The following is a 27,816-nucleotide window of genomic DNA, read 5'->3' as shown; positions in this document are numbered from 1 at the left end:
TTCTATCCTCTGTGCGAGGACCTGTCTCTTGTTTCCCTCCCTCTTGGGAAACAACGCCAGTTCTGGGGGGAACCAGCGCCTGGGACCCTTGGATCCAAGGCGGACCCCGAGGACTTTTTTGAACCGGCTTGCCATCCCGGATATAGGGTTGCTGCTGTCTCTGTTGTAGTGTGCGACATTCATTGGTATCATGTGTTTCTTCCTGATGAAAAGCACAATACTTCAAAGATTTGTCCCTAGTGACAGGAGTCTGAGATTCAGCACCTACTTCGCATACATGCACAGCTCTGTCCTGGATTACTCTGTGTGGTGCATACCGGGACAAACGCCCCATGCGGTCCTGACTTTCTCTGCTTTTTCCCTGTTTCCGACCTCCCTCTCTTTGAGTCACCTCCTTCTTTTGCCTCTGGGCCTCCTCCATACTAATGTATTTCTCGGCCCGAGCCAATAAGTCTTCAAAAGTCCGAGGTGCTTTTTTTACTAATGATTTGAAAAATTCCCCCTCCCGAAGACCTTGAGTAAAGGCAGTGATCTTAGTCTCCTGGGCACAGTTCGGGACCTCTAGAGCAGTCTTATTGAACCTTTTAATGTAGGCTCTCAAAGACTCTTCTCCTGCTTGTTTTGCTTCAAATAAACTATAGGCCGTTTTCTTATACCTCTTGCTGCTGCTAAAGTGTTGCAAGAACACTTTCTTGAAATCTACAAATGATTGAATGCTCTGCGGCTCCAACTTTTCAAACCATCTTTGGGCAGATTCCACCAAAGTGGTTAAGAAGACTTTGCACTTAATCTTGTCTCCGTAGCAATGTAGCATAGCCACATTCTCAAACCGAGCCAAGTGCTCTTCTGGGTCAGTGCTCCCATCATATTCTCGAATTTTGGCCGACTTATAATGGGATGGCAAGGGCTCCTCTATCACCTCCTGTGAAAAAGGGCAACCTGGAATCTTGACAAACCAGACCCTTTTGGGACCCTCTTCTTGTAACTTTTGTATTTTCTTCCTGAGTTCCTGCAGCTCATCCGCCACAGAAGGCTGGATTGAGTGCATCCAAGAACTTTCCTCTTCTTCTCCTTCTTTGGTTCGGGCATTAGGGTGCGGATTACCCCGATTCCCCTCTTCCTCCATTGTTATTTCCTTTGATTGTGGTTGCTTTGTAGCTGCTAACGACTTTTGTATCATATTCTGAACATATGATTCGAGTTGATCCATAGGAATAATAATGTTTCGGCCCTGCTGAAGGCCTTCTGGTGATGTTTGTTCATGAGAAACCATATCTACGTCTTATAGAACAATTTTCCCACAGATGGCGCAAATGATGATGTTTGATAAAAACGAGTGCTCGGGCTATCAAGGGTAGTATAGTGGGCTTGACGAGCTGACTGGGCTAGTAGAGATGAAGTGTGGTTTGTCCCTCCTTGATCGAGATGATCTGTACACAAGGGAAAGAAATGAAAGCACGTTAGTGGGACACCGAAAGGTTTTCCGGCGGGGGCCACTCCAATGCTTAAGTCAGACTCAGAAATAGAGTGGGCTTCAGGAAAAACGAATATAGTGCTTTGGAAATTTTGATGAACATACATCTACAAACACCTGAGGCAAGGTATTTATAAGCCTTGGAGTGAGAGAGTCACTCCGCATTTCCAGGGTAGTGGCCACGATCTGGGTCGTGGGTGCAAGAGCTGCCCACGTTTACCTGTCACACACGATGAAGCCGGAAGGCTCGGGATTATGGCAATCGTGGGGATCATGCCCTGGAGAAATGGGCTTTGTCTAAGTCATGAAGACCTGGTCCTCCCGGGATCCTAGAGCTCCAGGTCTGCCTTTATACATCCCTAACGTCCCTGACTCGGTATAGCTCTGTTCACTGCCCTGACTAGCATCCCTGATGCTTCTGCTTCTCCTTAGCCCTGATACCCCTAACTTCCCGGGATATCAACTACAGTATCGTATCAAATTTGGTGCAACACTTAAGCCACACTATCCCCTCTCCTTTTTTTATTTTTTTGTTTCCTTATGTGTATTATAATATATTTTAAGATTATTTATTCAATAAATAACTAAATTTGTTTTATATTATATTATCAATTGAATAAATAATAAAATTAAATATTTTAAAATAATTCTTAATCCAGATTTTATTAAAATTTTTAATTCATTAATATTTGTAATGAATATCTATATATAAATTATTTTAGATATTATCGATATTTTAATTATTTGATCTAAAAATATTTTGTGGAATAAATTAGTTGTTGTGAATAAAATAATAGATAATATTTTGAGAATATTTTTTTTAGTGTAGAGTTTATTAGAGTTAATGGGTTGGAGATGATTTTGTATTTAGTGTATGAATTACACTATTTTGAATGTAGTGTTACACCAATGTAACGTAATGGATTGGAGATAACATTAATTATAAGTTATAACGAGGATGTTGTGCGAATGTGTAGGACCAAAATAAGGAGCATCTTCCTCATACGATCTCAATTCTCGCTTGTTTTTGCTTGCATTTACAATGATATAATGTAACTGTCCGCATTACTGACGAAACTTAAGCATGAACTGATATTTGTTTATCTTGAGCAGAAAAATTACAAAGAAACTTCTAAATTCACCTACACAAATTTAAAAACTAACCGCAATCAATAGAAAACGAACCTAAGACCTAACTTGTCAAAGGACCTCAATCTCAGATTTAACCATTGGGCTAAGTCCTCACCGACAATTTTTTTATTTGCATTTATTGTAATCACAAAAAAATGTGTTTAAGCCTGTAAAACTTATATATGTGCACAGACATATATATGAAAAATTTTCAGCTGCCCAATAATATTTTTCACCTCGTCTTCGACCACTAAAACCCGGTACCGGGTTTTAGTTGTTTTTTCTTTGATTTTTCGCATAACTAAAACACGGTACCGGATTTTAGTGGTCGGAGATGAGTTGAACATCATTGGTTGGGCAGATGAAAATTTCTATATATATATATAGACACACACACATTTTTAAGTATATTATTTTACAATTCAAAGGAAATTTTTTATCAAAATTTTGTGAAATATACATAGGATTTCAATTTTTATGTGCAATGCGAAATGATACATTAACTTCTATTTTACAAATTATAAAGAATAATGCAAATGTAATATAAAACTTTTTCTAGTGAAGTTGAAGGAATAATTAATTTTAGAATTGAAATTATTAGTTTTATTTTGTAGCTCTTCTGCAGTTACTAGATTATGAAAATAAATATATATTTTATAAATAATTGTTTTGAACTTAAGTTTTAAATTTGTGATGGGCCTCTTCTACGAAACAAGGGTTACGGGCGGCATGTATGAACTAGATTAATGGCCTAGTGAAGAAGCGTTTTAAAATAATATTACATTAATTCAATTTTTAAAAATTTGTGTTCAGCTTAATCACATCAAAAAATAATCTTTCAGTCTCGTGCTTACTTTGTGTGCTTGTATAAATAATTTTTGGAACAGTTTTTGGAGTCGAGTCATGTCATGCATAAATGATACATAACTTCTATTTTAAAAATTGTAAAGAATAATGCAAATGTAATCTGAAAATTTTTCTAGTGAAGTCCAAGGAATTGCTACTTTTAGAATTGAAATTATTAGTTGTATTTTGAAGCTCTTCTATGATTACCAGATTATGAAAATAAATATAAGTAATAATTGTTTTTTGAACTTATGAGTTTTAAATTGTGATGGGCCTGTTCTACGAAACAAGGGTTACGGGCGGCATGTATGAACTAGATTGATGGGCCTAGTGAAGAAGCGTTAAAATAGTATTACATTAATTCAATTGTTCGAAAATTTTGTTCAACTTAGAATGCGTCTGGATAAAGAAGCTTTAAGAGAAAAAAAAATATATTTTTAAAATAAAATAAAAGTGCTTTTATTTTTTACATGTGTTTGGATAGATTTGTGATGCTTTTAAAGGCACTTAATTAAGCTAAAATAAATATTTTTTTAAAAGCCCATTTTTTTAATTTTTCAAGTGATTTTCTGTTGTGATCGAATATGTGTGTAAAGGGGATGAATACATACTTTAAAATATTTTGAAACCTTGTCTTACGATCAAACTGTGTTACCAGCTCCATTGTCAAAATTTTGTTTAACAAATATTTGCTTGCGAGAACTGGTCTAATCAGGCAGAATGATTCTCATGCGCTAAATTACAATTTAAACGTAGTATGAGAAGCGTCTCACGGATAAACGTAGTCTTCTAATAATTAGTTAGAAAAATCTTTTTGTTTAGTTTGAATATGATTATTATCATTTTAGTTCAGAAACGGGTATTTTTGGTAATTTAAAATTTTAATTGTATTGATGGATTATTAATTATTATTATTTAAAAAAAACTACGTACGACTCCGAAAAGTTACGGCAATATTCATGACGGACAACACATTATAATTAGCAAAATAGAAAATGGGGAGAGGGCCCATGAAAATGGCTTTGTAGTTTGACAAGATTAATGGATGATGTTTTTTAATATTTGAATGAGTACATTTTTTTTAAAAGTTTGAGTGAGTACATCTTAATCACTTTAATTTAGTGCATAAGAATTTATATTTTTTTGTGATAAATACAATAATATTTTTCTAATAAATAATAGAACGTGACGATTATCCGTACTCGTGTGATGTACCTACTCGGTTTAGTATAAATAAAATAAATTATTAAATATGAAAAGAATCTAATACGATTTATTTTTTCATACGAAGGAAGGGTGTAAGTAAAGAATAATTAGATGCTTTTCGAAAAAAATTTAAAAGGTGAATAAATGAGATCGCGTTAGCAAATAACAAATGGAATACGGCATTTCATTTCCTTCCATTCAATTTGGAATCTTTTACTTTCTTACAAATTATTGGGTTGTTCTATTTCACTATTTAAGAAAGCATAAATACGATTATGCGAATGAAAAATGATTTTTGCCCTCCTAATCGGTGAAATAAATTTAGAACTCAGATTATTATTCCAACGATAATCATGATTTTTTTTATATGTGACGATGAACTCTACAATCTCTAAAGTGAGCATCGGATAAACACATTGAAAATTTTTGGTTTTTTGGGGGAAAAAAATTAAAAAATTAAAAGATTTATAGAATTTTTAGTAAGAAAATATAAAATATAAAATATTCTTAATATATTTATTTCTTCAAAAATTTAGATGATCTTGTTTATTGTCATCTATTGTTGTCATTATTTTGGTTTTAAATGTTTCCTCACTATGTTTTTGCTTTAGGTTTTTTTTTTTTTTTTCTTTTTGCGATAATTCAATCATATACTTATGACTTATCTGCTATTTATCCTAAGAGATCTTAATTTTTTATACTTCATAATAAAATATATGTGTGCCATTAGTGCTCGAATAGCTCACGAGCTAATTTAATAAAATAATTACTCAAGTAAAATAACTAAACTCGAACTCGAATCGAATTTTAACCGAATTATTCACGACGCCGACGTAGCTTGATTTAGAGGGTGTTTGACTAAAATTATTAAAAACAACTTATAAGCTCCTAAAACTTATAAACTGTTTTAAGAGCTATTAAGTTGTTAGGTCTTATATTAAAAATAAGCTCTTAAAGTGTTTGGATAAAATTATTTTAAACAACTTAAAAAAGTTGATGTGTTTGGTATTTTAAGATTTTTTTATTAACAAAATTACCAAAAAGGATATAATATTATTAATGTAATAGAATTATATATATATATATATATATATATATATATATATATATATATATATATAAACAAACGAAGTAGGTTTACACTTTTATAAATAAATGTTAAACTTATATATATACAATAAAATCTATTTTATATTTAAATTTAGAAAAACTGAAAAAATAAATTAAAAATTTAATGTATCATTAATATTTCAAATAAAAATTGTAGTTAAATACTACACAATAATACATCAGACACTTTTTTAAAAAAATTCTAAAAAAAAAAGATAGAAAAAGTTAGAACAAAAATCTTGTTAAAGAAGGAAGTCGCGGCGGCGTAGAGATAAACTTGTTAGGTTTGTAAATTCTATGGAGGATAAGATGGTAAATAATGAGGTAATTAATGAAAATATATAGAGATATTTTGGAGAAAAAAATTATTAAAATAAATTTTTTTTGAAAAAAATATACTCTCTCTTACTTTTTTAAAAACAACTTATTTTGACAGCTTATAATTTGTTTTTAAAATTCTTTAGCAAACAAATTTGTGGAGCTTATAAACTCAACCAAATACCCACTAAACTTGCATCTTATAACAGGGTATCACCCTAGATGTTAATAATTGTGTTGTATATTAACCTTGTCATGCACCTTTTAATTGGTTGAAATAATGAAATCTTTTTATTTATTTATGAAAATTAAACTAACCGCACAGTATCAATAAGTCAGTGTAATAATAATAAGTGGACACTAAATGAACGATCCTACAGTCTACAGAGTGAGTGTCCTTATCACATGATTTATAAACAATCCTTTTTCGTTACGGATGCGGATTGAATTAATTATCATATGATTATATTTATAAATAATCCTTTTTTTTTTTGACAAATAAATAATCCTTTCTAGTTACGATACAAATTAACTAATTTTGATGTCACTCCTATTATAAAAACTAGTAAAATAATGCACACGCGTTGCGTGTGTACAATAACAATAAACATGATTTTATAAGATAAATTATATTTTACATGAAAGAAGTTATAGTGGGGAGTGAGGAGTGATAAATGGGAAGTGGAGAGTGGGAGCTAGCCTACATATGAAAAAAAAAATGAAAAAAGAAGGGTAAAATAGGAAAGAAAAAATGGTGTCATCAAAAAACGATTTTTCTAGCCAATCAAGTATTATATAATAGTAGAGATTATGAAAAATAATTATATAAGAATAACCAAAACAATCATACTCAAAAATTCATTATTACTAATTATAAAAAATATCTGGTAAAAGATTATCCCAAATAATTCTTCTTTTTTTATAATATAAATTCTAAATAATTTATATATTTGTCATAAAATATTTATATATAATAAAAATAACATTACGTAAGTAAATATGTACAAAGAGGCACCGATTATAATTTTAAAAATACAAATTCAATATTGATTCAGATTACAAAGATATAATGTACAACTGACCGAACTTGAGTTTGAACCCGAAATTTATTTATCTCGTATAGAGAAATTTCAAAAAACTTTTAAATATACCTAAATAAATAAATAAATTAGAAAAACTACTAATAATCAGCAAAAATCGAACCTAAGAGCTGAGGTCAATTGATATCGAGACATCAGTTTTAACCATTGAGCTAACGCCTCATCCGCGCACCAATTATAATTCTAAACCAACAGGAAAAAAAAAAAAGAAACTAAATAAGAAAGTATTAGAATGAAAAATAGAAGAGAAAATGATACCTGCATTCTCTTAAAAATTTAATTTTTATAACCTAAAAAATCTAAATCGACTTTTTGATAGATTAAAAAATAAATTTAATTGGACGGTTTGTATTCAAAATATCATGCATGTACACTGTTTGACAGAAGATACCATGCCATTTTTATTTTTTTAAAAAAAGGAAATATAACATTTTGTAAATTTGTAATGTACGTTTGATTGGTATAATATAACATGAAATATAACTTCATTTTGCAATATTAAAATTTAATATTCGGAATGTATTCAAATAGAAACTTTTAAATTTCTTAATCAATTCCCACAATCTTTTACGAGTACTGCCTAACGATCATATCAACATTTTACGAAACATTTTTACATTTTTCCAAGCAATTTTAAATCGAGACATTTAAAAATGTATCGAAGTTTAAACTTAAATTAAACCTATAAAATATTCTTACATTTTATTCACTATCAAAGAAATTTATTGCAGTTTAGTTCTCTCAATCCTATAAAAAAAATTTTAAAGATCATATATAAGTATTTATTATTTTAGGGAAAGAAATTATTTAAAAACATGATTAGGTTAAACAAATTATCTGCTTAAATTTTAGCGGCAATACGTCAAATATAATCCAACTATAAAGAATTGATGCGATGATTCCATATTAATTATATCGAAAATTATGATCGATAAAAAAGGTTAAATTCAAATTATTTAGGTCCTATAAAAAAAATATTATAGCCATTATTTTTGCATTATATGAAAACAACATTGTGATTCGTGTGACCATAACTGAAGGTTTCGACTCCTATATTTTCCCTCGTCGAACCAAACTACTTTCCTAAAATCAGTAGCCAAAGAACAGAAAAAATCTCTTCCAATTTTCTCCCATTCTTCTTCACCGATCGACACTTCTTGGTCATAATGAATCCACACGAAGAAGAAGAAGAATCCCAGCAACGATTACTCTCAAGTCACCCTCTCGTTTTCTTGGAGGGAAACGAAGAGGAGCGTGACTACGACTATACGGAAAGAATCCATGTGATCGGAGCGGACGTGGAATCCGAACCCGACGAGTACTCCGCCGCAACACCGCCGTTCTCATGGCGGAAGCTGTGGCTTTTCACCGGGCCCGGATTCTTGATGAGCATAGCGTTCTTGGATCCTGGTAACCTGGAAGGGGACCTCCAGGCCGGCGCTGTGGCCGGCTACTCCCTGTTATGGCTTCTGTTATGGGCCACGGCGATGGGCCTCTTGGTTCAGCTTCTGGCGGCCCGACTCGGCGTGGTGACGGGCCGACACCTGGCGGAGCTGTGCAGGGAAGAGTACCCCAAGTGGGCCCGGATTTTGCTCTGGGCGATGGCTGAGTTTGCCTTGATCGGGGCTGACATTCAAGAAGTCATTGGTAGTGCTATTGCGATCAAGATTCTGAGTCGTGGGTTTTTCCCCATATGGGTTGGTGTCATCATCACTGCTCTCGACTGGTAAGAGCATGTAAAATTGCTGTGTTGAAGTAGTTGTTTCGTCCTAATGTATTTTAGGTCATTGTTTATTTAGGATTTAAAGTATTTTACTATTCTTCATCAGAGAAAGCAACACGTTAAAATGGTAAGAAGTGTAAGTAGAGTCTCTGTTTTGACTGTTTTTTTATGTAAAGAGTGGTTGAGACTTCATATCAAATGCTATAGAATTCTTCATCCATCTGGTAAAGGAAAATGCCGATCTTTGAAAATGCTAAGTTGTGCACATAAAGTTTCAATCTTTAGCTTTTTTCTGTTTTCCTACTTTTGCAGGGGTTGAGATTTCATATGAAGAAAACTAATATATATATATTTATCATTTTCTCTCAATTTACATTTCCATTTAAATTTTGTTTACCTTTTCTTTAATTTCTTGATCAGCTTCGTGTTTCTATTTCTGGAGCATTGTGGCGTGAGGAAATTAGAGGCCCTTTTCGCTATCCTGATAGCGACTATGGCAATCTCATTTGCTTGGCTCTTTGGCAAAACAAAGCCTGATGGTGTGGAACTTCTACTTGGTGAGAAAATGCCGTTTCCTACAAAATTCAACTTTCTTTGGATTCTTGGTTATCTAACATTGCTAGAATATAGGTGTTTTGGTCCCAAAGCTCAGCTCCAACACATTAAAGCAAGCAGTAGGAGTGGTGGGCTGCATCATAATGCCTCACAATGTATTCCTACACTCCGCACTAGTACAGTCTAGAGAAGTCGACAATCGCAAGGCTTCACGAATTCGGGAAGCTCTCACTTACTTTTCAATCGAATCTGTTGCTGCCCTCACCATCTCTTTCGTCATAAATCTGCTAGTTACCTCGGTTTTCGCCAAGGCGTTTTACGGTACACGGGAGGCCAACAGTATAGGCCTTGGAAATGCAGGGCAGTATCTGCAAGAAAAGTATGGTGGATCTTTCCCAATAGCATACATTTGGGCTATTGGTTTACTAGCTTCTGGCCAGAGTAGCACCATGACCGGTACCTACGCCGGGCAGTTCATTATGGGAGGATTTTTGAACATGAGGTTGAAAAAATGGCTAAGAGCCCTCATAACAAGAAGCTGTGCTATCTTCCCTACGCTCGTCGTCGCTCTGGTTTTTGATACGTCTGAGGATTCGTTGGATGTCTTGAACGAATGGCTTAACGTGCTTCAGGCGATTCAGATCCCTTTTGCTCTTATCCCCCTCCTTTGTCTTGTGTCAAAAGATGAAATCATGGGCGTTTTCCGAATCGGCACTGCTCTTCAGGTACCAATGCATCAGGATAAATCTGTTTGGACATGTGTCCTCGCAATAAAACTTTATTCAAGATATAATGATAATCTCAATGATACGAAATCCAATTAGATGGCGAAAACGTGATAATTTAGACGATTCTGTTTGTAGATAGCATCATGGTGTGTAGCTGGATTGGTGATGGTGATCAACAGCTATCTTTTGGTGGATTTTTTCTCATCCAAGGGAGGCGGAAGTTTCTTGACTCCTGTGGTATCTGTGTTTGCAGTTGCATATAGTTGTTTCATCTTGTATCTTGTCGGAAGGGGGACTACGTTTCCTAGTTTGATTCGAAAAACCAAGAAATCGACTACTGGTTCTTGCATTTGATCCATCAGCACCGGCGCCTGCCATCTTAGTCGACTCTGCCAGATTCTAGTGGTGAAAATTGTAGCCGTTTTGATCGGGTTTTCACATACATGATCATGTTTGCGTTTGCATAGGGAGACGGAGTGCGTGCTGCGGGGGATATAGCCTAAAAGATATTTAGTATATGCTCCTTGTTAAGGTCTGAATATGTGTAGATAAGGTGAGTTGAATGCAGGTATATATCAAGAAACTAACGAGAGTTACTGTATGCAAATGCTTAAAAAAATGATTACTTATATATTTTTTTAAAAAAGTCTAGATTTTGTAAAGAAAAATTCATAATTTAATTTTTTAAGCATTTGCAGATACTGGACGTATCCGGATATATGTTGTTATGATTCTGAAGGTGTGAAATAAAACGGAACAAAATTCAACGCGAGCCAACGTGGGTTCAGCAAGGAGAGTTTGGGTTTCAGTCACAGTTTAGGGTTATTTATAAATTTGTGCCAAGTTTGGAAGTTATATTGTGGAAGTCGTAGGAAACAAAATATGTGTGCACAAAAACTTGGAATTGGAATTGAAATTGTCATATGTTTATCGAAACATGATATAGCTCTTATTGGGTACGACAAAAGTTTGTTTGTTTGAAAGGGGCTACGATAATTTCAATTCTATTAAGAGTAGAGTGCTGTTCTTTTTGTGGATAGAATTAAATTGAAAAATCAGTTTGATTAGTCAAGAATTGGTTGATAATGTTGTTAGTATCTATACTTATATATTATATTGGAAACCACTAGACTTTAGAGTAATTACTTTTGGTATAACATTATCCACTTTTCAATTTTTTTAAAATTATTTAAATATTTTTTAAATTCATATCTATACCTCTAAATTTTTAAATGGTTAGGTCACTCTTAATAAAAAAAATACTGCTAAAATTTATTAAATTTAAAAATAAAAAAATTATCATGTTTAAATAATTATTGTAACTGTACAAACACGTGCATTTGTGCTCTAATAATTACAATGTGATAAGTCTAATTCGATTTATATACAATAATTTCTTATCGGACTAAATACTACAAATAAATTATTATTGGGCCTCTTTCGATTATTACTTTTTATTTGTTGGGCTTCAAACAAAGCTCAAATACCCAATCTTATCGCGGTCCTATTTCTTAAACCGACAAGTAAACCGATCTGATGCCCTAACACCAAACTTCATCTTCATCGTTGTGTCGTCTCAGGTGGTTCTGATTTCTCTTCACGCTGCACTAAACCCTAACGACACAATTCTCAAACCAACGGAAGAGAACTCGATTCTGGGAGGTAAATTTTTTTAAAAAAATATTTTGATTCTCGTTTCTTTTCTCATGTTTATTTGCGAAAATGAATTCATATACTGATCGGTTTATTGGAGCTTTTATTCAATTTTGTGTTTTCTACTCATTTATTTGGAAATTTTATTAATTTTTTTAGTTTTATACTAATTTATCGGCGGCCATGAAGTTCAATGGAAAATGATCCAGTTCGATCATTTAATTCTAGTGGGCTTGATCGGTTAACAGATTGTATCTGATACAACAAAATTAATTGTTAGAAAAATATCTTATAATTGTGCGTGGAACGGATTTTATGATATGAATATTGCAAATTCTCTTGGTTTTTTTTTTTATTTTTGTTATTATATATGCACATGTGCTAGATTATTATTGTTGATCATATTATGCAACATAAATAACCAAAAGAATGCTTGTTTTCTGTTATTAATAACAGATTTTTAATAGTCGGTTTAGTCAGTTTCGGGAGAGAAATTCCATCGGTTCTGTTGGGGTTCGGTTGGCCTGAAAAAAAATCGGTCGGTTCAATTTTGTTAATTTCGGTTCGGTTGGTTCGCATTTGACCTATTGCTACCCTGGATATTTGGTTTAGATAAGTGTATAAAAATAATCAATATTTACAATAAACAAATCTAAACAGACAGGAAATCTAAAATATTAGAGTAGGAGGGAAGAATGGTAGGAAGGTGCGACCGGAGGAAAAAAATTAAGATTTTGAGTTAGTGTAATTGGGATTTATGGGTCAGGCCTATTTTGGGAAATTATTATTAGATTTCTAAATGGACTTTAATTTTCAAATATTAAAGTAAGGTCAAAAATCAAAAGAAATTGGAAAGGGAGGTTAATATCTAATTGTCCCTCAAATTCAACGAAACTCTATTATCAACAACGTAGCTGGCGACATAATGTGGCAATTTCTTCTTCCGGCGGTAATTTTTGTTAGTCTTACGAATTTCGTGTCACTTTGAATTTATGTTTTTAATCTTTATATTGAAGTCATGTGAATTTGTATTAGTACCTACTGATCTTTGGAATAATTTGTTAATTCGTTGCAGATTTGATTTATACCTACCATCTGACGATTTTGGCGTTAAGGGGGTCCTTGCGGAGTCTTATTTTTGACTGGTGAGTTTTTCTTGATTTAATTCTTGTTGCTAGTTCTGATGGATGTTGCCTCATGATTCGATTTTATGGTCGCAAGTGTGAATTAGGTAGGCTTAACGGACACATGGCTAGTTATGGTTAGAACCTTGTTTGTTTTTTGAAATTTTGCGTGCTTTCTTTTTCCCTTTTTCTTTTCTTACTAGAGCTTGGTCGGTACGTTATATTTGATATGGAGACTATATAATTTCCATTTTGGTCATTTCCGGTATGTTGTATCAAACATTAAATCAAATTGAATGGTTAACTTTTTTATGACAATAATCAGTACTCACGTTAAGTGCTTCGTATTGTTCGTCTGTGTCATTGGATCAGACTAATTCGAGGTCATCATCAAATTTTATATATGAACTATCAGATTTGAACATGGTAAGGAAGAAACCAGACGAGGGTGGTGTTAATACAAAGGCTAAGCCGAGTGGTAAAGAGAAGTTATCTGTTTCTGCAATGCTTGCGAGTATGGACTCAAAACCTGAAAAACCAAAGAAAGGACCAAGCTTGACATCTACTAAGCCCAAACCAAAGGCAGGTCCAAAGGTTTCATCTTACACTGATGACATTGATCTTCCTTCCTCGGAGGAGGAAGATGATGGGGAGCAGTTGGAGCTACAGCCAAGTAGACAAAATAGAAGTTCTACAAAGACTCTTGATATTACTGTCGGTGAAAAAGAGTTGAAGAAACGAGAAAAGAAGGACATGATTGCTGCTCAGGCTGCTGAATTTGCTAAACATGAGGCCCTCAAGGATGACCATGATGCTTTTACTGTCGTGATTGGCAGTCGAGCTTCTGTACTTGATGGTGATGATGATGCAGACGCCAATGTCAAAGATATAACCATTGATAACTTCTCTGTGGCTGCTCGTGGGAAAGAACTTTTGAAGAATACGTCGGTGAAGATTTCACATGGGAAGAGGTATGGTCTGGTTGGACCCAACGGAAAGGGTAAATCTACTCTCTTGAAGCTTCTTGCTTGGAGAAAAATACCTGTACCCAAAAATATTGATGTACTTTTGGTTGAACAAGAAGTCGCTGGTGATGATAAAACAGCCCTTGAAGCAGTTGTTTCAGCCAATGAAGAACTTATCAAAATTAGGGAAGAGGTTGCATATTTGAATGCATCTGCTGCATCCACTGGTGAGAATGAAGATGATGAGTTTGATGGGGCAGATGTGGGGGAGAAGCTTGCTGAGTTGTATGAGAAGTTGCAACTTATGGGCTCAGATGCTGCTGAGGCTCAGGCTTCTAAAATTTTAGCTGGGTTGGGTTTTACTAAAAATATGCAAGGCCGTCCTACACGTTCTTTTAGTGGTGGTTGGAGGATGAGAATTTCTTTGGCCAGGGCACTTTTTGTTCAGCCTACTCTGCTGCTCTTGGATGAACCCACCAACCATCTTGACCTTAGGGCTGTTCTGTGGTTGGAAGAATACCTGTGCAGGTGGAAGAAAACTCTCATTGTTGTTTCGCACGATCGAGATTTTCTGAATACAGTTTGCAGTGAAATCATTCATCTCCATGACTTGAAACTCCACTTTTATCGTGGAAATTTTGATGCTTTTGAAAGTGGTTATGAACAGCGTCGCAAAGAGGTTAACAAGAAGTTTGAGATTTATGACAAGCAGGTAAAAGCTGCCAAGAGATCTGGGAGTCGGACTCAGCGAGAAAAGGTAAAAGATAAAGCCAAATTTGCTGCTTCCAAGGAAGCTTCTAAGAACAAGGGTAAAAGCAAGATTGACGAAGATGAGCCTCTTCCTGAGGCCCCTCAGAAATGGAGAGATTACACTGTGGAGTTTCATTTTCCGGAACCCACAGAGCTGACACCGCCACTGTTGCAGCTGATTGAAGTCACTTTCAGCTATCCAAATCGAGAAGATTTCAAGCTCTCTAATGTGGATGTTGGTATTGATATGGGGACTCGTGTGGCAATTGTAGGGCCCAATGGAGCTGGGAAATCTACCTTGCTCAACCTTCTTGCTGGGGATTTGGTTCCAACAACAGGTGAAGCAAGGAGGAGTCAAAAATTGAGGATTGGTCGGTACTCCCAGCATTTTGTGGATCTCTTGACAATGGATGAAACCCCAGTTCAATATCTTCTTCGCCTTCATCCGGATCAAGAGGGACTCAGCAAACAGGAGGCAGTTCGTGCGAAGCTTGGAAAGTTTGGACTTCCCAGCCACAACCATCTAACCCCGATTGTTAAACTATCTGGAGGGCAGAAAGCCCGTGTGGTTTTCACTTCCATATCCATGTCTAAGCCGCATATTCTGCTTTTAGACGAGCCAACTAATCATTTGGATATGCAAAGCATTGATGCATTAGCAGATGCACTCGATGAGTTCACTGGTGGTGTTGTCCTAGTCAGTCACGACTCTCGGCTTATATCACGTGTTTGTGAAGATGAAGAAAGAAGTGAAATATGGGTGGTGGAGAATGGAACTGTTGAGTTTTTCCCAGGCACGTTTGAGGAGTACAAGGAGGAACTTATCAAGGAAATCAGAGCAGAGGTTGATGATTAATTTGGCGCATATCGATCATATTCATCGGCATATTTTTTTTAAAAAAGAAATTATTGGCACGATTTTTTCTTGATATTTTCTGTATAATTTCTGTATTAGTTGTGCACTACTGCAGGCATTGGAGTGTAATGATTTTGCGGATAGAGTAGTGAACAATCAGTTTTGCTTGTAATTATCTGAAATGTTGTACGAACCACAAGAAGGGGCTGGACTGAGCTTCTCTTATTTGGTGTTACCCATATATATATATACATATATATATATATATATATATATATATATATATATATATAGTTTGAATTTGTAATGTTTTACCCCCTTCTGCCCAGTAACCATTTTGTAATTAATTCCTGGTCAAGTGGATGGTAAGGCCATAGCCATAGTACTATCAGGAAAGTATATTAATATGTGAAAATATTGTTCTCTGCATACGATTTTTATTAACAGGATCATAATATTTTAATTATTTTTTATTGTTTACGGGTGTTTTGATAGCTCATGGAGTACTTGTTAATTATTGATTGTTTATATTATAATTAACTATTACAATATTAAACCTTAATTTTTTGTTTTTGTGTACGTAGATAATTAGTATTTTTCATCGCGAGGTGTTAGCTGAGAAAATGACAAGTTTTGTGTTGTCCATATATGAACTTGGTTGTACGTCTCTCTGCTAACTTTTTTCTTTCTTTTTATGGTCATACAACTCTTTTCCTATATCATCAGCATTAGGCTGCTTAAGCCAGTTTCAAGGTGCAGGTTGAAGCATAAATCTTTTATAAGTGAGGTAGATCAAGTTATTTATTTTTCTAGAATATAATTTATATATGTAATTGATGCTTCAGTACTTGATCATTGTGCGAAGAATCAATCTGAGAACCTTTTATTAACCGTGACTTGGGATTGTTACTGATACATAACACAACACACACAATAAGAATTTGAAATAAAGACATACATGCATGTTTTCCACAAGTTTATTGTGAATCCTTTTTTCGCAACAACATTGAATTAAGCGAATGATCAAATGCAGATGTAACTTGATCAAGGACACTTTGATGTGCCCTTGGAGTTGAGCATGTCTCTGTAACACGGGCATTCCGACTTGTTCCCGTACGTCCCCGACGGGACACAGCCGTTGCACTTGTTGCAGCATATGCAGCAGTTCTTAAAGCAGTTCTTGTAGTTTCCTGCTTTCCCACACCTTGTATCGCACTTTGCATTACATGATCCTGCGGCTGAACAAGAAAACGAACATCACTCGTTTAATTTCTACTCGTGCATGTAAGAACACCAGGTATTTCATACGATTCTATATCAATGACAATGTAATAAAAAAAATGTAACACCTAGTGTTTCACTAGATTTGAACGAGATATATTTGGAGGCAAAAAGGTTACTACCTGGCATTGGAGACGGGGCGAGCACGGCGTCCGCGAGAAAAGAAGAGCTCAGAAGCAGTGAAACTAGAAGCCAAGTGAAGAAGAGAAGCTTCATTATTAGTATAAGCTTAGGAACTGAAGTTGGGTTTTAATTATTGGGAAAATTGCAAATTTAGTCCTGTATGTTTGTCACTTTGCGATTTTGGTCCTTTATGTTTTCACATTTCAGTTTTAGTCCTGTATGTTTCGATTTTTGGCAATTTCGGTCCTTTTTCTTCGAAAATGCTGACGTGGCACTGTACACGTCAGCTCCACATCAGCATTGAATTGGTGCCACGTCAGCGCCACATCGGAAAAAGGACTAAAATTGCCAAAAAAATAAAGATAGCGGACTAAAACTGCAATCTGAAAATATAAAGGACCAAAATCGCAAAGTGACAAACATACAGGACCAAAAAAGCAATTTTCCCTTAATTATTCTTGATTTTCTTTTCTTAGAGGCTGAGGTGGGTGGCCTATATAGTGAGACTCATGCGGTATTTATAGCGCCAGTTTAAGATTCGGAGTTGAACTAATCTGAATAAAAAATGTAGATATTACCTGTGCGTGTATCGAAAATTGAAATCCATATTCAATTGAAAAATTGCCACTGGTGCCTAAGTGTCAAGTATATGAGTCATCTTGTCTAAGGGGTGATTCTTGCCAAATGCATCCACGCCAAGGCAAATGGATTTTGGGGTAAGTACATGTGTTTACATGCATAATGTGAGTAAAATCATTTGTCCACACTAACAATCTAGTAAGTAATTGTTAGGTGATGTTCGATTACCTCGACATAACTCTACCTAACATAAATCATAATACCAGCATTTTATCGGTGAGTCTATTTGTATTTGGCTGTTTTTTAATAAGACGGACGTCCATCACTAAGTTTTAATTTTAGAACACTCAGTGTGACATAGACTAAGTCGACTACTATTGATGTGTGATGTCTTATCTTTTCTGTTAAACATGATATCTAATCTCGCATTCTTCCGTTTAATCTTATATATCATGGAGAAATGATGTACCATTTAATCATAGTGTAAACAAGATGTGTGCCATTCAAAATGAACAAAAAATATGTAAAGTAAAAAAAAAGGGGTGTATATGGGGCAGGAAATCCATGGAATATTTTATAGGAAAACATCCCATGCAAGCTGTAAATTGGGTGTCAATAATAGGCATTGACTGGGGTCTTGAACCTGTTGGCCCTAGAGGACACAATCTTTGTTTTGAAGTAAAGTGTTGCCTGGCTGCACTTTTAACAAAGGAAAATTAATTATGAATATGACAGCTGCCATATTTATCATTAGTTTTTTTCTAATGAGTTTGCACTTTCTTGGAAGGTCACAAGCCTTGTTCATGTTTTTAATCCCTATTGGAGCTGTTGTTTTCTTCCCTCTCAGTTATATAGGTTTTTTTTTAAATATATAATTTTGTTTCTATATTTAGATTTAGCAACACTTTGTCTTGTTTTTTTACTAAGATATTCCTATGAACTAAGCTTTAAAAAAACATGCTGAATCAATTACATAGGGAGAAAATAGCCATAGGTAGTTGTTTGTACATTTTGTTTTTCTTAGGATTTTCATAATTTTTGTGGAAAACAAATAAAATATATTTTTGGGACGGAGATGGTATTACCAACATGAATAAGCGTTACTTGAAAATTTTAAAAATAGAGTTTTACTCTTATTTTTATGTACACTAGTGATCGGCACACGCGTGAACGTGTTATGTAATTTTTGGTTTTTTCAAAATGCGGTTACTCAAAACTCATATAATAGTTTTTCAGCTATATTAATGGGGTAATTTCGTACTATATAGGATAGTTTTTTCTCTGTTTTTTGTTGATATTTGTATTGGTTTAGTTAAAGTATAGCTATACATCTGATTATCTAGTTGATGAAAATTTGGTCCTAGAGAAAAAAAAAAATTGATTTTTTAACCATGTTTAATCCAACTTACACGAAGGTTTTCGAAATTTTCGTGGATTTGCCCAATTCAATATTTGTCCAATAAAAGTTTTAAAGTACTAAAGCATGTGACTATAAAGAGCGTAGCTTAAAAATTAGACAACTTGAGATATTTATAGATATTTGGAGAGTCTCGTGTGCTTAACCTCTTATATTTTTTTGGAATTTATGGGTCCAAATAAAGTGCTCAAATCTTACTATCTTGTAATGTCTTCACCTCATATAATAACTATTTTTGATCATAAATATGTGTAGAAATAAATATCATTGATATTTTAAAAGAGTATACATTTTTAACTAAAAAATATAAATTTTACACACATGCAACGAGTGTGCTATGGTGGCTAGTAAATAATTAAATAAGATCGTGCCCAATTGGATTGAGTAATTGAGTTGGGGCTAGGAGATAGTCGAATTGGGCCATATCCAATTCGCGTCCACAAAATTTATTGGGCCAGACTGTTGCTGTGGCCATTTCATTTCGCAGCCCAAAGATTTGATGGACTTCTATCTCCCATTGGTATCCTAGTGTGATTTTATTTTATTTAGTTTAGGAGAAACGTTAATTTTTATTGCTCATCGAAATATTATTTTAGAATCTACACTTTAGAAATATTTTTTTTTGAATCAAAATTTCAAATTTTAAAGGAATTAAAATATTTTTTTTTCATGTAAGTAAAAAACTGGTTCTTCTTATCTTATATATAGATATAAATATAAAGTCTCAACTAAGAATTAGGATTTAAGCCTGTATTATTTACAATAGTTTATAAGCAGCAGAAAGAGGAGCTTTGCAGTAAAATTGTTCACAAAAATTACTGAAATCAACAATAACTTTGTTCTATTTGAGAAAACACTTTGCAAGTATCTCAAACATACTTTGAATGATCGACTATTTTGCGAAAGCATTAGATGTTTAGTTCTTGATATTTTAAGTTATGGCGTATGTGACATATTATGATAGCCCCAATTATAAGATTTTTTTTTTTGAGAAGATAAGATATTTAAACAGTGTGTCTAGCATAAATTAGTTTACTTTGGTGGGTAACAATAATAAATTCCTTGTGGAGAAATTTCAAGCTACTTTTAATACCTAAATGAAACATGTAGCAGTGAATATATTTAATAATAGACGTGAAATTTGCTGAAAAATCAAGAAATTTAACATGTATCAATAAATATCCATCGTGTTACACGTTCCGTCTCATTGTCAATGTTTCATTTTCATCAATTCTGTTGGATATAGCAAGTACACTTTTTTTGTCTAGTTTCATAAATTTTTTGGATAGAAGTTACAGTTTTTTGTCTCGCTCTTTGTAATAAAAGTACTGATTATTTATCAGAAAAAGAGAATTGTTTTGTATGATCCAATGTTATATTCAAAACCAAAACTCAAAGAATAGTTGAAATTGAAAAGCACAACTATTCAATCAAATCGCTGGAATTAATAAATAATCAATAGAATCATGAAATCATTATACAAACAAAAGAAAAAAATAAAGTTTTGAAAACAAAAAACCTCTTCGAATTTGACTATACCTAAAAGAACAGAGAGAAACAGAGGGCAGATGAGTGTGGCAAATAATGTATGTGAATCTTCCAAGGGGGGTGGAGAATAATGTAGAAGGCTAAATTAGCCTTCTTAGATGATGATGAAGAAGCAGCCAACGAACAGGATCAAACTTCCCAGCACGCTCCTCAATTTTTCTGCTCCGCTCTGGAAAAATAAACAACAGAAAGGTAAATAAAAAGCATATGATATGCTATTTCAAAATTTTTAGATTTGCCAAAAAAAAAAAAAATCCTAACAATTAGAGAATAAAGTAATAGAAGAATGTAGAGAACGGAAGCATGATTTTTCGCCGTTGCGGCGCTATCGTGCACCGACGAGGCGCACGTTAAGCATAAAGCAGTTTTTGTTTTTCCAGACCAGATCTGGGTGATGCTTTAGGTGATAGAAGTAGGAGGAGTTGTTATAATGCGCACCAGATCTTTAACTGCCGCGGGGCTGGGAGACAGAGGTTCAGAGCTGGGGACAGGAGCTTCGGTCGGCGGTGCAGGCGGACTGAGTAGCTCAGGAGCAGGAGCAGGAGAGATGCTCTTCTTGCTAGGAGCCGGTGCGGTGGCCGGAGGCGATGAAATCGGAGCAGGTGGAGTTGCTGCCACGGGCGCCGGAGATGGTGGGGACTGGACCGGGGCGGATGTCGGCGGTGATTTCACGGGTGGGGAAGCCGGAGGAAGAGTCGAAACTGTAGGGGGAGAACTCACCGGAGCTGGAGTGGGAGGAGTCGAAACTGGAGCTGCAACGGGAGCAGCTGCCGGTGGTGTGGGGACTGCGACGGTGGCAGGACCTGGAGCAGCCGCCGGGGACTGAGCGCGGACTGAGGAAGCCGCAATGCAGATCAATGCAAGAAGAAATCCCATTCTCCGATCCATGGCCGCGAATTCGTGTGGAGAAGCGTGAAATGTTTTACGGGAAACCGAAAACGCTCACAGTGAAGTAATAAGGAATAATTAATGTGGATTTAATATAATTGAAGGGGCAGAGTGATGTATAAATAGGCCTGAATTTGCGTGGGCCGGACAATTACCATCATGTGATGAGGCCAATTATGCAGACTGGACCGGGCCCATTTACCATGTGAACTGGTCACCTCACGCAACGGCTATATATCTATATATATATAAATAATTTACATTTAAGCCGTTGATATGTTCTTTTATTTTATTTTTTCAAAAACAAGAATTTATTATTATCATTATTATTCTGAAATGAAATAAGCCGTTGGTGAGGTAATTGATTAAGCATGGCGGTTGATTAAAAGAATAATATGTTGGACCCTTTTTTTAAACAACAGAATATAAAATATTCTACATTTTAAATACTTTATTAAAAAAATTGTTTTATGGTTTCAAAATCACCACCTTTAAATTTTTCAACGTATCTTTGATTTCAAAGTAATGATAATTTTATAATTTTTGAGGATTTTTTAGTAATATAGGTCTTTAAAACATTATAGATGCTCCAAACTTCCGAAGTTTTCATAATTTCATAAATGTGTATTTGGATCATTATTGTAGCATTAAATGGGTGATGGTTTTATTTTTTACATACATTAATTTGATGAATAATAATGAACTATGAAAGTTATTTGATTCTCAAAACACAAAAAACTAATAGAAGATATAGATTTATTTGCACCGCTCATATGAAAATTAAATAGGCATCTAAGTATTTGACAGTTTATAAAAATTACACGATCTATCTTTAATAACACGATCTTTTAAACATGTGCTCATGTTACGGTTAAAACATCAATGTTAAGCCCACCATTGAGTTGAGACTTTGAAGTTATACGAGAACGGAGAAACTATGAAATTTTGCTCGAATATGACATGGGATTTTAGCTCAACATTGCTATGTGGGTCTGGAAATTTGTAGTCTGATTGATGAATTTTTAGGATTTGAAAAACATTATAGATTGATAAAAGACTTTTTCGTATACTGAGTAATTAATTATTCAAATTTTGGTTTTTTAGCGTGTTCAAAAATAGCATTAACAAAGGTAAATAGATTAATATTTATTTTAAACCAAAAGGTTGATACAAAGATTTAATTTTCATGACTTAAAATATCTTATTTCAATATTTCACATTAGTAGAGGTGAGCGACGGCCGGTTTAGTTCAATTTACATAATTATGATTCGTTTTTTTGGTCTAAAATTTTTTAAATTAAAAACTAATAATCAAACCATTTAATTACGGTTCGATTCGGTTTTATAGTTTTATGGTATGTTTCGATTTTAAAAATAAATTCAATCGATTGGTTATGTATCATTATACATTGTGTAAATTGCTAATATAAATTAAATTTTATATATTTTTCATTAGATTTTTCAAATTTACAATTATACATTTTGATAGTTGAATTGTCTTAATTCAGCTTAATTTTTTTTACACTAAATTGTTTAAAATTTGTTTTATATCTTTTCTAAGATTCATACACTAAATTTGAAACGATCCTAACTCTAAAATTATTAAATAAATAAATATGCGGAAATTTTTTTTTATTTATTACATACTAAATAAAATATGCACATATATGCCCATACATACATGCACAGAATAAAAGAATTTAAAATAAATAAATAAATAACTTAAATAAAAATTGCATTCTTTAAATAAAATAAATATCTGAGTCAAACATTTAATTAAAAATACTGCATAAATAAAATGATGTAAAATTTGCATACACTGAAAATATTCAAAACCACAACCACTGAAAAATAATTAAAAAGGTGTAACATGCGGACATAATTAAAACATGCAATGACTCAGACATCTATCACGGTCACGGGGTCACTGCATGTCCGCTCATATGTCCTCGCCGCCGGTAGGAGCTACATCCTCCTCTACGAACTCACCTGCACCATACCAGTGTAGTGAGCCTAGAGGCCCAACATGCTAACATAACAAGGGTTTAAAATAATTTAAAACAATTAAATATTAATACATAACATATACATGAATGAGCATGCTTAAAAATATCATGGCATAAACATAACTTAAATTAACTTAAATAACATAATACATAAATATTGTTGAGCAGTTAAATTTCTAACATCGCATGGTTGTATCCGTAGTGTAACCTTAAATCATACATTAAATACTGATCAGCGTGAAAACCAACGTACGTGGCGGTGACGAATCACCTCTTAAATTGGCAGTAAACTGCCCTTCAATAGTTCACATATGGGGACGAATCCCCCTCAAATTGTCACACTACTTCAACTCCCAACATAAAATATTTTATTATTGCTCAACCTTAAACATTTAATTATGCATAAAATTATTTCATGAATGCATGCACTAAAAATATGTCCGTCATATATATTTAATTAATTTTTCATAATATAATATACTCATACTTAAAATAGACTTTATGCATAAAAATAATTAAATATATATTCCGGACTTATTTATTTTTTTCATAGGTTGGTCCAGACTGCTGATCACTCACTATAAGCCCATTAAACTTAAATAAAATCCAATAATCATATATTTTAGCCCAAATAACTTAATTAAACTTAATTGGACCTAAATAAAAATATTTAAGCCCATTAACTTAATTAAACCCAATAAAATTCTAGACTGGCCCAAAAATCCACGGACTGGCCCAAAAATTCTCATGAAAAGCCCATAAAAATCATTGGACTAACTTAAATAAATTATTTAAGTCCCAAATAAAATTATTTGGAGGCCCAAATAATTTTATTTCTAATTAATTAGGCCCAAAAACATAAAAACTCATTAAATACTTAAAAATAAAAATACCCGAGCCCGGCCCACCAAACCCGGACCCGAACCACCTGACCCGACCCTAGACCTACCAGACCCGACCCTGACCCAATACCCGACCCAGAACCCACCCCAGACCCAAAACCCGTACCCCCTCTCCCAAAATCCTACGCTGCGCGAGCAGCAGCCCTTGCAGGGCTGCTGCCGCCTTGCTCCGGCCATGGCCGGCCGGAGCGCCGCCGGCAGGACCTACCCAGGGTCCTGCCGGTCCTAACCTGGTCAGCCCCACCCTCGGATAGCCCCTGCATGGCTCGAACCAAGCCCTCTTCCACTAAACCCTACCCTGCGCACACAAGCCCCTTACATGAAGATCTGATCGGTCAGCCCTTAAACAGCATGCTACCTGGCCCTGGTTCGATCCTTAGGCACCCTAAGACACCCCCTGACCGAACCCTCAGTCCTGGACCAAGCCATGCTATGAAAACGTGAGCCATGAGTTATGAAATCCAAGAACCAAGCGTATACATTCACTTCCAACTCGCTTTCTGAAAAATTTCAAGGACTAAACAATGCATACACGACACACACATTTAAACACTGATATGGCACGAAAAAAAAGAGGAAGAAAAACATGTCTTTCAACGAAATTGAAGAGAAAAACGTGCGTGGGACGATTCCGGGACGACGGGACGAACACACCTTCGAAGCTTTAAGAAAATCGAGCTATGGAACCTCCTAGGGCTTGCTGATCGTGGAAGAAGATGAATAATGGGGGAGAGGGAGGCGGCTGAGTGGTAATCGGTTAAGGGTTTGGGTAGATTAGGTTTTGGGGTTTTATTTTAATTAATATAGGTTTTAGGATAATTAAAAGTTTTAAATATAAAACATAAAATTTTAAAACTCTAAATAAAAGTTAAAATCTGATAACTTAAGTTAAAAATATAAAAATCTCGAAATTACAAATTAAGGGAATTTTAAAAATAATAAAAAGTCAATATTTTGGCTTAATTTAAATAAAAACGGACTCCTAAAAATATATAAAATTAAATACTGAAAATTTTGAGGAAATAAAACTCAAAATAATATTTTTGGGCTCCTAAAAGACTCATAAAATTAATTTGGGTGGAAAGTTGTCATCTCGTCCGTCCACGGTCCCGTCTACGCGATAAAATAATTAAAATACTAAAAATCATAAAAATCACTAATTATGGGTTAAATGCTTAAAAATAAATTAAATCATGCACAAATAATTCACATAATTATTTAACCCATAAATCACAAATTTAAATAATTAAATTTCCTAATTATGCATGCGGATTTACGTATTTAAAATACCGGGTGTTACAAAATTATTTTAAAATGTATACCGAAATTTTTAAATAAAATTTTTAGTAAAATTATAATTAGTTATAAAAATTTAATGAATAAAAATTATATACAAATAAATATACAATAATTTATATTTGAACTATTAAAACTATATTTACTTAATAATATAATATATATGAATACAAAAATACATTATTAAAGTACATTTTAAAACGATCAGTTTGATTTTGAAGTATATAAAATCGTAACAAAACCATAATAATTTCGGCTTTAAGTTTGTTTGACCTGTAAATTAATTTATGCCATTAATTTATCATTTAATCAATTAAAAATTTAGTGATAAAGCTCTATGTATTAAAGTCTAAGAAGAATAGAGGAACTACGAAGAATTGGTTAACTTCCAAGATCCACAATACAAGTAGTGGGATGGTGAAGTTGGGAACTAGGGGAACCGGATCGTCTCTCGAGGAACCAAGTAGATAAAAAAGAGAAGACCAAGTCAAAATAGTTACAAGTAGTGAAATGGTGAAGTTGAATACTCGAGGAATCTTCGGCACTCGGGGAACCAACTCAAGGAACCAACCGGATAAATAAGAGATGACCAAGTCAAAACATTTAAGAGTTAGTGGGCTGTTAGTGCTGCAAGTAGTGGGCTAATAGATGTAACACCCGGTATTTTTTTAATACGTAAATTCGCATGCATAATTAGGGATTTTATTTATTTAAAATTTTAGATTTATGGGTTAAATTATGATGTGAATTATTTGTGCATGTTTTAAGTTATTTTCAAGCATTTAACCCATAATTTGAGATTTTTATGATTTTTAGTATTTAAATTATTTTATCGCGTAGACGGGACCATGGACGGACGAGATGACAACTTTCTATCCAATTTATTTCATGAGCATTTTTAGAGCCCAAAAATATTATTTTGAGTTTTATTCTTTCAAAATTATCAGTATTTAATTTTATATAATTTTAAAAGTCCATTTTTATCCAAATTTAACCAAAATAATGACTTTTTACTATCTTTAAAATTCCCTTAATTATACATTTCGGGATTTTATTAAAGTTATCAGATTTTAAATATTATCTAGAGTTTTTAAGTTATAAATATTGTATATTTAAAACCCTTATTAATATTTTAATTATCATAAACCTTATTTTTATTCTAATTACCCTAAACCTACCCCAAAATCCTACGTTAAATTCTTCAGCCGCCACCCCCTCCCTTGTTCTTCATCTTCTTCATCGGCCATCACCCCCTAGAACTCCATAGCCACGTTTTTGAAGCTCCAAGTCAAGTTGTCGTCGCCCCGTCGTCCCGGAATCGCTCCACGCGCCTATTTCTCTTCAAACATCGGTGCAAGGCATGATTTTCTTCCCTAATTTTTGTACTATATCAGATATTATGGTGTGTGTATTGGGTATGCATCGAAATTTCAAAGGTTTCAGAAAAAGGGTTCATTTTATGATTGTAGGCGCACGGTTCTTGTTGTGATTGGTTGTTCATGCTCATGTTTTCCTCCATGGTTGCGTCTAGGCTGCTGGTCAGGGTTCCTAGGTGGTGTGGGAGTGGCCTGGACTCGAATGGCTCGAGTGGTTCGAGCCAAACGAGCCCAGAAAACCACAATGTTCAGACGGCTCCCTTGGATGCGCAGATTAGGGCTTCGCGGAAGGGGGCTCGGGGTCGGCTCTGTGGGTTGCATGGGGCTGGGTCAAGGACTAGGTTCGAACCGCCCAGACGTGGGCTACGTCTGGGCGGCGGCGCTCCGGCCAGGGGCGGCCGGAGCAGGCTGGCAGCAGCCAAGGAGTGGCTGCTGCTCACGGCCGCAGCAGAATCGGGAATAGGGGCGACGGGTTTAGGGTTTTCAGGGCGGGTCCGGGTCGAATTATGGGTCCGGGTCGGGTCTGGAAGTAAGTGGGTCAAGTTAGTTGGGTCCGGGTCCGGGTTAAGTTAGTTGGGCTCGGGTATTTTATTTTTAAGTTAATGATTAAGTTTAAGTGTTTAATGGGCCTAATTAAATCTCAAATTTTAATTGGGCTCCATTTAAATTCTTTTGGGTTGAATTTATTTGTTATTGGGCTTATTTAAATTTAATTAAGTTAGTCCAATGATTTTTATGGGCTTGGGGGCCCATGAAAATTATTGGGCCAGTCTTTGGGCTTTTGGGCCCATTGGGCCAGAATAGGTTGTTATTGGGCCAGGAATGTTTTAATGGGCTTGAATTTATTAATTGGGCCTAGAA

At 34.4% G+C, this 27,816-nt stretch overlaps 4 protein-coding genes across 6 annotated transcripts; 2 read left to right on the top strand and 2 right to left on the bottom strand.

The window, feature by feature from the left end:
• Positions 1 to 8,209: 8,209 nt before the first annotated feature.
• On the top strand, positions 8,210 to 11,117 carry LOC140882149 (metal transporter Nramp3.2-like). 2 transcript variants are annotated; one of them, XR_012150139.1, is made up of 5 exons: positions 8,210 to 8,911; positions 9,329 to 9,465; positions 9,539 to 10,188; positions 10,327 to 10,744; positions 10,890 to 11,117. XR_012150139.1 is itself a non-coding variant. In XM_073287944.1 (4 exons), the coding sequence occupies exons 1-4, from the start codon at positions 8,352 to 8,354 to the stop codon at positions 10,543 to 10,545; spliced, it is 1,566 nt and encodes a 521-aa protein (XP_073144045.1). In that variant the 5' UTR covers positions 8,210 to 8,351; the 3' UTR covers positions 10,546 to 10,867. The 2 variants fall into 2 exon arrangements, 1 of the variants encoding a protein (XP_073144045.1); XM_073287944.1 differs by lacking the exon at positions 10,890 to 11,117 and having other exon boundaries at positions 10,327 to 10,867.
• A 598-nt stretch (positions 11,118 to 11,715) lies between these two features.
• Positions 11,716 to 15,788, top strand: LOC140879777 (ABC transporter F family member 4-like). Of its 2 annotated transcripts, none has more exons than XM_073283676.1 (3): positions 11,716 to 11,853; positions 12,920 to 12,989; positions 13,384 to 15,788. In XM_073283676.1, exon 3 carries the CDS (start codon positions 13,392 to 13,394, stop codon positions 15,537 to 15,539), a length of 2,148 nt encoding a protein of 715 aa, XP_073139777.1. In that variant the 5' UTR covers positions 11,716 to 11,853; positions 12,920 to 12,989; positions 13,384 to 13,391; the 3' UTR covers positions 15,540 to 15,788. The 2 variants fall into 2 exon arrangements, with proteins under 2 accessions (XP_073139777.1, XP_073139778.1); XM_073283677.1 differs by having other exon boundaries at positions 13,341 to 15,788.
• Positions 15,789 to 16,579: 791 nt separating this feature from the next.
• On the bottom strand, positions 16,580 to 17,078 carry LOC140879779 (peamaclein-like). The gene is made up of 2 exons (XM_073283678.1): positions 16,943 to 17,078; positions 16,580 to 16,777 (listed from the first exon to the last, which is right to left on the bottom strand). The coding sequence occupies exons 1-2, from the start codon at positions 17,034 to 17,036 to the stop codon at positions 16,584 to 16,586; spliced, it is 288 nt and encodes a 95-aa protein (XP_073139779.1). The 5' UTR covers positions 17,037 to 17,078; the 3' UTR covers positions 16,580 to 16,583.
• A 3,306-nt stretch (positions 17,079 to 20,384) lies between these two features.
• On the bottom strand, positions 20,385 to 21,441 carry LOC140885231 (uncharacterized). Its single transcript, XM_073292177.1, has 2 exons — positions 20,926 to 21,441; positions 20,385 to 20,656 (listed from the first exon to the last, which is right to left on the bottom strand). Exons 1-2 carry the CDS (start codon positions 21,373 to 21,375, stop codon positions 20,582 to 20,584), a joined length of 525 nt encoding a protein of 174 aa, XP_073148278.1. The 5' UTR covers positions 21,376 to 21,441; the 3' UTR covers positions 20,385 to 20,581.
• Positions 21,442 to 27,816: the final 6,375 nt, after the last annotated feature.

The sequence above is a fragment of the Henckelia pumila genome, chromosome 2 (assembly GCF_033568475.1).
Source record: "Henckelia pumila isolate YLH828 chromosome 2, ASM3356847v2, whole genome shotgun sequence".
NCBI lineage: Eukaryota > Viridiplantae > Streptophyta > Magnoliopsida > Lamiales > Gesneriaceae > Henckelia > Henckelia pumila.
The sequence above is the reverse complement of the archived record's forward strand: the minus strand, read 5'-3'. Positions and strand labels throughout refer to the sequence as shown.

Excerpts from the sequence above, each read along its gene's own strand:
- LOC140882149 (XM_073287944.1), top strand. The coding sequence starts at position 8,352 with ATGAATCCACACGAAGAAGAAGAAGAATCCCAGCAACGATTACTCTCA. Across the intron at positions 8,912-9,328 it reads ATCATCACTGCTCTCGACTG|CTTCGTGTTTCTATTTCTGG; the intron begins GTAAGAGCATGT and ends TTTCTTGATCAG. Across the intron at positions 9,466-9,538 it reads TGGTGTGGAACTTCTACTTG|GTGTTTTGGTCCCAAAGCTC; the intron begins GTGAGAAAATGC and ends GCTAGAATATAG.
- LOC140879777 (XM_073283676.1), top strand. The coding sequence starts at position 13,392 with ATGGTAAGGAAGAAACCAGACGAGGGTGGTGTTAATACAAAGGCTAAG.
- LOC140879779 (XM_073283678.1), bottom strand. The coding sequence starts at position 17,036 with ATGAAGCTTCTCTTCTTCACTTGGCTTCTAGTTTCACTGCTTCTGAGC. Across the intron at positions 16,778-16,942 it reads CGCCCCGTCTCCAATGCCAG|CCGCAGGATCATGTAATGCA; the intron begins GTAGTAACCTTT and ends TTTCTTGTTCAG.
- LOC140885231 (XM_073292177.1), bottom strand. The coding sequence starts at position 21,375 with ATGGATCGGAGAATGGGATTTCTTCTTGCATTGATCTGCATTGCGGCT. Across the intron at positions 20,657-20,925 it reads CCGCGGCAGTTAAAGATCTG|AGCGGAGCAGAAAAATTGAG; the intron begins GTGCGCATTATA and ends TTATTTTTCCAG.